Source organism: Schistosoma mansoni (assembly GCF_000237925.1).
Source record: "Schistosoma mansoni, WGS project CABG00000000 data, supercontig 0037, strain Puerto Rico, whole genome shotgun sequence".
NCBI classification, from domain to species: domain Eukaryota; kingdom Metazoa; phylum Platyhelminthes; class Trematoda; order Strigeidida; family Schistosomatidae; genus Schistosoma; species Schistosoma mansoni.
In genome coordinates, this window is record NW_017386026.1 from 2,201,971 (window position 1) to 2,212,106 (window position 10,136).

The window sequence follows — 10,136 nt, forward strand, 5'->3', positions numbered from 1 at the left end:
TTTGGCCATAGAGCTTTCATCGTCCTTCTGAAGTTTGTGCTGATGATGTCGTTCAGAAGGACGATGAAAGCTCCATGACCAAACTATCCAGCTCAGAGAACAAAACTCCATCAAAATTATCCATCTGAGCTACAATTCTTCTCCACCATATACATATATATGTTAAAATATTTGATGTGTCAACTCTGTACAAAAATTAAAAAACACATTATTTTTTTCAGGAAAAATTTATTTAACCGAACAAGTTGATCGGTACTTCGATGTGGAAAAAACAAATTTTCTTCCCAAAAAAGGAGGGACTGATTATGATAATAACGGTATACAACTGGATATTTTCATTTGACATAATCATACTTTTTTAATACAACCAGCAATAAATTACATTTTTTTGACTTCAGATGATTATGAATTACGAAGGCTAGAATTTATCTAACAGGGAATATAAATAAGGTGGTGAATTCGAAAACAAACTATATAAGTGGTGGATTAATGTAATGTGCCTAAATATTTTATGCTTGTTTTTTATTAAAGCCTGAACAATTTTATTCAGATATATGGACTGATCACTAAGTAGTAACTAATGTCAAATTATCAAGTATTATTTTGACTAATTTCTATAGACAGGGCTGTAGTGTGTATTATTAGCCTAGTTAGTACAATATTGCAAAGCGCTTTTACGTCCAGTTAGTGGCATTCGAAAAGAGGTCCCAAGCAAAAAATCTGAAGTAGTATGGATTAAACTTCATAGAAATCATAAATCGCTTGGTGATTGTAGATTTATATATGATTAAGACAATATGTAACTATGTCACTATCTATACTTCCACACAAACGAGTAACAATTATTTGGACTTTTTAAATTATTTGAAATATTATGGTTGAAATCATGAGTCGACTGAAGCTAGACCACGAGGAGAAACCTGGAAGCACTGCACGGCCGTTTCGTCCTATTGTGAGACTACTCAGCAGTGCGCATCCACGATCCCGCCTCGCGAGATTCGAACCTAGGACCTATCGGTCTCGCGCGTGAACGCTTAGGCTCTAGATATTTTAAACACTTTAACATAGCGGTTAGAAAGTAAGACAGATTTTAAAAGTAATTTTTTGGTTAATGATTTATAACGGTATTCTCCAATAATTTAGGTAAACCAACGTTTGGTTACAGATCGTTCTAAATGTTGCTATTTATCAAGCAACCAGCTGAAAATCATTTATACTTTAACTTGGTATTGAGATCTGTATAAAGCTGAGCAATCAGTTATGATTCTGCTATTTGTTATCAATTCACACGATCATTTAGAAACTGTTATCTTTCATTTTTTGTAACAGTCGCTCAGCTTTTCGAGGTAAGTAGCTTCAAACTATAGACTCAAACTAATATTTTCATAACTGTAGAACAAGTCAGTAATTATTTTGACTCAGAATTTCACTAAATAACCCGCTAGTGTTTGAAGCACAAAGAGGTGAACTCAAGTCTCGATATGAACATAAACATTAGGATGGAAGGAAATTTAGGTTATGAGTTTTAAATAAAACGGAACACATATCATGGTTTTCATCCATAGTTGCATATAAAATATTCTAAATTGAAATTTTATATGTTTAAAAATGGTTTTACTCTTTTTCTCAAATTAGTAAATCATATACAATATTATAAGTGAAGATGGGTGTCGGCTAGCACTGGAAACCAAGACCCGCGTTTTGTTCTATTTCGGACAAATCAGTTGGATGTATATGCATTCCACAGTTGATGTTTACTCCAGTACTAAAACCCAGTACCAATCGAATAAACATCAACTCTGGGATGTAGGTATACCGAACCAACAAGTCATAAATGGAACGAAACGCGCGTCCTGGATTCTACTATTAACCACCATCCACCTCTGCCTCTAATGCTTATGACTAAAAGCAATATCGTGGTCATCCACACAAGATCCACAAATGTTAATAACAGACTGATCAATTGCAGTCCTAAACATCAATGAGAAGATTCAAACAATCAATATAATTACGAATTCTTACACAATATTGATAAATATATATAGTAATGTACTGAACAAAGAAGGATAATCAAACATATCTAGTAACATCATTTTAGTAACTGAAAGTATATAAAATTATATCAAATCACAAATATATTAATTAAAATTGAATAATTTAGATTCTTATATAGTTGAAATCATGAGTCAATTGAAGCTAGACCACCATAGAAAACCTGGAAGCACTGGACGGCCGTTTCGTCCTGTTATTGGACTCCTCAGCAGAGATGCGCACCTAGGACCTATAAGTCTCGCGCGCGAGCGACTAACCATTAGACCACTGAGCCCAAATCCAACGGTGTTAATGTCTAACTTCAACCAATCCACTAAATTGAACAACCATGCACAATTGTCTTCAGTGAGTTACTATCTCACAACAGACCTGGTTGAACTCCACTGGCCACTGCTTCTCATTAGAACTCCAGGAAATACCTCATGAAGCCAGTCACTAGTGAGCATATGATCATTATTAGAAGGAGGTATCGTGGATGAGAACTGTTGAGGAGTCTTACAATAGAACGAAACGGCCGTCCAGTGCTTCCAGGTTTTCCATGGTGATCTAGCTTTAATTGACTCATAATTTCAATTGTATAATTTAGATTCATTTAATTAAAAAACAAACAAACATTACTTTAAACCATTTTTTCGATATTTGAAATTGTGTTCCTTGTAAATGTTCAACATCAATTGAATCTTCTAATTTTTGTTCATTATTATTTATCATTGAACATAAAGAAGATAATTGAAAGAAATTTATTTGACATGTATATGATAAAAATAATTGTTTTTCATAAATCAATAATAATGTACAGCAACAACAACAAATAAGTAGTATATAACATGTTTGCATATGTAATCTACGTATTATTATATAAATATGTGAATGAATATTTTGTAAAATTGATTGATTCTTCGTCATTGAAATAGGTTTTCTTTTAATAGACCATTTAATATACATGATGTTGATTTTTTCTTTCTTTGATATTTTCTGTAATCTAAACAACAACAACAACAGTAGAAGGAAAGGTTGATCAACATGAGTAGTTGAGTGTTTAATATAAAATGAATTATTAAATAAATATTTTCATAGTTGAAAGCGTGAGTCAATTGAATCTAGACCACCAGGGAAAACCTGGAAGCATTGCACGACCGTTTCGTCCTATTGTGGGACTCCTCAGCAGTGCGCATCCACGACCTCTTATGAAAATACTAAATCTCCACAAAACCCCTTCTGATAAAAAATGAATATTCAATAAGAGTAAATAGTTATTAAAACAACTACAATTAGTGCATCTTTTTTTCCTGTAAACCTTTCCGGTTTTATCAGAATGGATGATTTGTGGAGATTATAGTATTGTAACAGTTGGAATCACGAGTCAATCTAAGCTAGACCATCATTGAAAATCTGGAAGCAAACGACGATTGTTTTGTCCTAGTATGGTACTCATCAGCAGTGCGGTGCATCGTTAAAAATTGTTGGAAACGAACAATCCATTTATTTTATATAAAATTAATATCTTATTATTGTCAATTATTTTCTATAGTCTATTTAAATTTAGCCAACTTACTAGATTCGTTAACTGTTTATGTGTTTATTTTCTTGAAACAATAGGGAACAAATCAATTGCAATGGAAGCTTTTGTAGATTGGTTACATTTTATCCAACATTAACTGTATTTTACTGTCCAAGTCAAATTTTGTAGAACTATATAAATTACACAGTATTCCTTGAAAAGTTTAATGTCATACTTTACTGTTTCTATTTGATTTAATTTGTTTCTAGGTAACTCAGTTAAACAATTTGTTGATGCTTGTAATCGGTACAAAACTTTCACACTGTTGGAAAGCTTTGTACTCAAAATTACACATGTACTTTAAAGTATACAAGGGATTTATGAAGGGTGATACAATATTCAGTTTGAAAATTAATCCTATCGGTTAGATCACCAAAGTGATAGCTATTGAACAAATGATTTATTTTCAGTACAACCGGTAAACAGAATTTCTGATTTTTTACTTACTGAGGTATCAATGAAAATTATAGTGTAAGTTTAGTAGTTAGCTTACCAGTAATGATTACATGTAGTTGATGATGCCATTGTCCTTATAAATTAATCTTATTTAATGGCTGAATTAATTCTAGCTTATTGATGATAGTGCAGTGATTGAGAACATAAAGTGGGTACAATGGAATGTACTTCGACACAAAATTACAGAATATCTTAGTAAAATCTGAAAACCATACGGTAAAATCTTCGGTGACACTGTAATTTATAGATGACCTTTGAGCGAGGCTAGACTGACCTGGAGATTATCCACCCTATAACCACGATCAAATGAGGGTTATAAACCTGTGTGGGGAATAAGAATTATGATTTACAGTTGATGATCAAGGTTTAAAATTAGAGTTCGGACTTTCGTTAAGAACTGACATCAGCTATAATTCCAGAACTCTATTTATCCAAATGGATGAGTGAATTTTGCGCCAAAATCCGAAACCTATTATCATATATGTGATTAATTAGTCTAAAAATTATAGTCTCGCCAGTACTTCATTCGTAAAATGTGTAAAGCTTGACTGTTCCTTTTGAAAATATCAGTCAATCGTTTCAGACTTCATTGTTCTTTCATTTCCACACCAATCATTCTTTGTTCTCGTTCTCTTTTCTTTGATCTTCTTCACCTTCTGCCTATAGGCATTTCACTTTCTATTGATGATACATACTACTTATATCTGTTGACATCAGTAGCAAACACCATAATAGTATAGAGAGTAACCACTTAGTTATAGTTTAAATCGTTTAAAGCATCATAAGTATAAATTAAAACCAATTTATAATAACAGCATTTTACTGACTATTCAAATAACATTGATGTGAATAATTCAGTTTTAGGAAAACGTTAATAACAAGTTGTTTGAAAAACAATTTGTTTGAAAAAAACATCAAAATATACGTCAGTTTAGTAAAATTACCATTAGGTTAAAGAGAAAAATTGCTTTGTATGTTTGACATGGCGTCAGTAGTTTTAACATAAACTGTTAACTTTCAATAATTTGACATTTTTATAGTTAAACAAGGATAATCGAGGAGAGAATAATAAACTGTTTTATTTTTCAATACGGATTTGAGAGGTTACCACCCCTTTTCTCGGAAAACAGAAATTATGGTATGAATAGTTATCTATAGGGTTTATACAAGTGACTGACACTATCTTTACTAAAGCATTAACATATGAACAAAAAAACTATTCTTTTCAACAAATTCTCCTCAGGTACTACGGTAATTTATACAAACTATTAATTTAGAAAACTCCGCCTGTAACTCTTCTAGAGTTACTGCCGGTCTCAAGCGCGGGTAAAGGAGGAGGGTTGAGCATGGGTTTAGCGACCCGATCCCGTAGAGAAACTAACTCGCTAAAAAGATGCTAACCAGAAAAAACGTTAATTCAAAAAGTGGTCAGGTTTAAGGCAACATATACCGGTTCGGATAGTAGTACGTATCCTGAATAACTATGAAATAAATTAAATTGTTGATTTTGAGATGACTAATATTCAACGTTAATTTGAATTAACTTATACATTCAATGAAATTGTCAGATTAACACTCCGGATAAATATGGGTCAGACAGAGTGATAGAAATAATAGTGCAATTACAAATCCGGCCAAATTTTTAGTGGAAAACTATGTTGTGTACAAATTTATATGAATTCAAGACGAAATAATAAAATGGAGTAAGTTATTAGTACATTAAGTAGGAAGAATGTATTCGTAAAATCTCAGTGAATGAATTTGAAGTAAATCCAACATTTCGCCTGACAATCCAGTTCAAGCTTTTTCAAGGAAATATAATCAAAATTATCGAATAGCTTGAACCGGATTGTCAGGCGAAACGTTGGATTTACTTCAAATTCATTCGCTGAGATTTTACAAATACATTCTTCCTATTTAATGTCTCACATTAACTCAGTGCCCAAATACTGTAAAACTATTCGATCTAATATAAACGAAAGTTTTTATATGAGTGCTTAGTAATTTAATCATGTAGTGACAATGATGTTGAACCAATAATAATAATAATAATAATAATAGTAGCAGTAATAATAGTAATAATAATACAAAGATATGTGAATAAAGATATCAAAGACTGTGACGAAACATTTGATCAGATTTATAATTGCGCTATTATTTCTTTCACCCTATTAGACCAGTGTTTATTCTGATCATTAATCTCATAATTTCATTTGACATACAAGCTGATTCATGTTATCAATGCATATTAGTCATTTAAACATTATTATCAGAAGGGGTTTTGGTGGAAATTTAGTATTTTCATAGTTGAAAGCGTGAGCCAATTGAAGCTTTAATTTGAGCTTCACAGTTGAAATCACGAGTCGATCTAAGCTAGACCACCATTGAAAACCTAGAATCACTTGACGGCCGTTTCGTTCTATCAGGGAACACCTCAATAGTGCACATCCATGATTCGTAACGCGGGATTTGAACCAAAGACCTTCAGTCCTGCGTGCAAACGTTTAGCCTCTTGACCTCTGAGCTGGAATCCAACAGTGTTAATACCTATCTCCAATCAATCCATTTTATTTATCAATCCTAAATTCATATGCTATAACTTTCAATGATATAACTGTAGAATCTGAAGAAAATTTGTTGAAAAGAATATTCGTCGTCCATATATTGGTGTTTTAATATAGTGGGGATTTTTAAGTAATTTTTTTCATATAAGTATATACTATGATATGTGAGCATTACATTCTAAGGTGATTTTAAAAACTAGAAGCATTCTGAGGGATACCTTATTGTGGTTATATATACCTTACCAATGTCTAACTTACTATTTTGTAGAGTTGAAATGAGATTTTTGTAAATGTTTTAGTATCATTAATTATTTTGCTAAGTAGAACTAAGTAGATTTCGTAAATGGTATGTTTTCTTTCCTTTGTTTCTTATCCACTTTATGATATTTGTCCTTAGAGAAAACTTGGTTGCTATGCGCAGTCGTCACTCAGTTACATTTCAAAATGATATACAGGCAAATGATAGCATAGTCATGAATTCAAAATATTTATACTGTGTAAGAATTAATAAATAGTTTCAAGTAAAGATGTATTTGAATTTCTCAAAATCCCCCGTCGTATTGAAAGACTAGTATATGAACAAAGAATATTTTTTTCGATAAATTCTCTTTAGGTTCTATAGTTATGTATCCAAAATAATAATCTGAAAAGTGGCCATTTTTAAGGCAAGGCGCTCTACAAAATCTTCGTGACTAAAGGTTTTATTCTACATATTGTATTTGTATTTATTTATTTGAACACATAAATATTGGGACAAAGGGGCACCGAATACATATGAGCCACTTAAGTCACTTGGTTTGTGAGTGGGCTATGATACTGCCCGGTTGCCCGGACTGAAACGGGTGGTTTTCTTAAGAGGTCACACCTGGAGCCTTCGTCCTAATGTTCTGACCCACAAGGCAGTAAAGCGACGTCGAGGGATAAAGTTTCATGGTAGCCGATGGCCAACAATAGGTTCATACGCCATTTGTTCCATCAGCATCCTGGAACCCATGTACACCATTTGGTTTGGAATCAGGGTTTTCCATCTCCCCTAGGTGGATATTTATTCTTATTTTATTATCTAGGCAATCTTAATTACGATTTTTGCCGAACAGCCTTCATTGTACCATTGATCGACACTTATTATAACTGTTATACAAAAATAATCCTTGTCACATTTTTTGTTTGTTTATTCCGGTTTGGCAATCAGGAATAGTTAATTACACTCTATTTCATCTACAATTTGAGCGTTATTGCTCTAGCCGTGACAGTATTTCATTTCTAAAACTTTTATTTAATCCTACGTTTGCTAGATATATGTACTGTATTTTTAAATAAGATCTTGTCACTCTATCTAATTTTAATAATCTCATTATATTTCATTGTTCTACAATGGGTATTTTCTTGGTCTATGAGAACATACTGGTATTTTTAAAGTGGCAGATATCGTGAAAACTCACTATATGAGTAGTGAACGAGAACACAAGTGGGGACAGTCGAACTTATTACAACACAAAATTACAGAGTATCTTAGTAAAATCTGAGAACCATACAGTGAATTCTTCATTTGCAAAATGTTAACCAATCGTCTCAAACTTGATTTTTCCTTTTGCAAATATCAGTCAATCATCTCAGACTTCATTATTCTTTCATTTCCAAACCAGTCATTCTTTGTTCTCGTCCTCTTCTCGTCATCATCTTTACTTTCTAACTGCAGGCATTTCACTTTCTATTGATGATACATACTACTTATATCTGTCGACATCAGTAGCACGTACTACATATATATTTCTATCTACTGGATGATTCTCTCATTTCTTGTTATTGTTAGAATTTAATCACATATTAAATGGTTACAAATATATATCTTTATTTCTTTATGGTATCAATTTCCATTATTTCTGTCCTAAATCTGGATTGATAAATTTTGTCTTTGTATTTTTGTAAAAAAAATCTACTGAAATAGCAACATCACCATTGGTATAACGATTGGATTTCTTGTTAAAACTGTTATTGTGACTATATTTTTTAAAGCGTTGAATCTACTTTTACTAAATACATCTTACTACTAAACGTAAAAATAAGTATTAGATTTACTGGATAAATCTAAGTCATTCTAGTTCTATATAGTTGAAATCATGAGTCGATTGAAGCTAGACCACTGTGGAAGACCTAGAAGTTCTGAACGGCCGTTTTGTCCTATTGTGGGACCTCTCAGCAGGGCGCATCCATGATCCCACCTCGCGAGATTCGAACCCAATACCTATCAGTCTCGCGCGCGAGCACTTAACCGATAGACCACTGAGCCTAGCTTCGATTGACTCATGATTTCAACTACGTAAAATTACTAAAATCTCCACCAAACCCTCTTCTGATCATTCTAGTTCATCAGACTGTTAGTAAACTATTCAAAAAAATATGAAACCTTGATTATATCCTACTTTTAAAGTTATTGTCAAAAGAACATTAGTATTAATACATGATTAGGTAAGCTGTTGATGCGGTTCAAATAAACTTAATCACGTGACTTAAAGTAAAAGTTCCCCCTTTTTTCATGATCTTATTCGATTTGTTATTGCAATCTCCATTTGATGTACTCATCCTGGAAATATCTTCCCTAGGAACAATTCGGAAAATCGGATATATATTTGTGTTATCTAAGGAAATGTATGAATGTTGTCTGGTTGAACTCGTGATTGATAAAAGTATGTCTAATCAAATTAAACTGTGATATAATCTTTTTTAAAACATACTTCCTGAACTATTTCATTGATCGTCATATTTATAACTCATCATAAATGTCATGTTTAAATCTATACAATTCAACTTATTAAAAATGAATACAGTGGTCTTAAGTGCTTTTGGAGGTGTGAGGGTGGTTTACACTTTCCGCCTGCCTACACCGTGGAACGGTCCTTCTAAAATTACCTGAAAAGGAAATTGGGTTAAAGGTGGTCTTAGGGACCTGAGCGTGTAATCTCAGTGTCCAAGGGACCACTTCTTGAGGTTGGTCACACAAGATCTTTCTGTGAGTAATTTTCGTGTTAGCTCCGTACTTGTTGGAACCTTACTGACGGAGACAGATATCCGTGGGATGAGGTGAGGTGTGTATTTTAAGGTCGACCCATTCTAACCTCACTCCTCCTTGTGGGAAGACAGCATCGCTGTTGTGCTGGTTGTCTGAAGGAAACACCTTACTGCCGCAACACCTCTGTACAGTCAGCAGTACGAATTCGCCTTCCGACCTTGGTTTTGCTGCTTTTAGTCTTACCGCCCTTCAGCCAACCTGTGTGGCCTGGTAAGACTCTAAAGAATCATTGTTAAAGACAATGTAGTCTGATAGGTTAATCATGATAGGCAAGCCAGACTACCATGTCAAGGTAGCAGCAACGGTCCGTTTAATGAGGTTTGGCAACTTGGATCGATGTATATATGTGCCTGATCCTACGTTGTAGCTGACTGACTGACCGATCTAGTAGTACATTATTAGTTTACTAATAGAATAATGAAAGTTGTTATAA

General features: G+C 33.1%; 1 protein-coding gene across 1 annotated transcript in view; it reads right to left on the minus strand.

The window, feature by feature from the left end:
- Smp_146640 (glycosyltransferase-related) overlaps positions 1–4,138 on the minus strand; it is a gene marked incomplete at both ends in the record, with an annotated part of 40,313 nt that extends 36,175 nt beyond the window's left edge. Inside the window, 3 exons of the mRNA XM_018790804.1 lie at positions 2,671–3,034; positions 3,789–3,911; positions 4,107–4,138. Coding sequence (XP_018646039.1) covers positions 2,671–3,034; positions 3,789–3,911; positions 4,107–4,138 — 519 coding nt within the window. The remainder of the gene's footprint in view (positions 1–2,670; positions 3,035–3,788; positions 3,912–4,106) is intronic.
- Between the last annotated feature and the right edge of the window lie 5,998 nt (positions 4,139–10,136).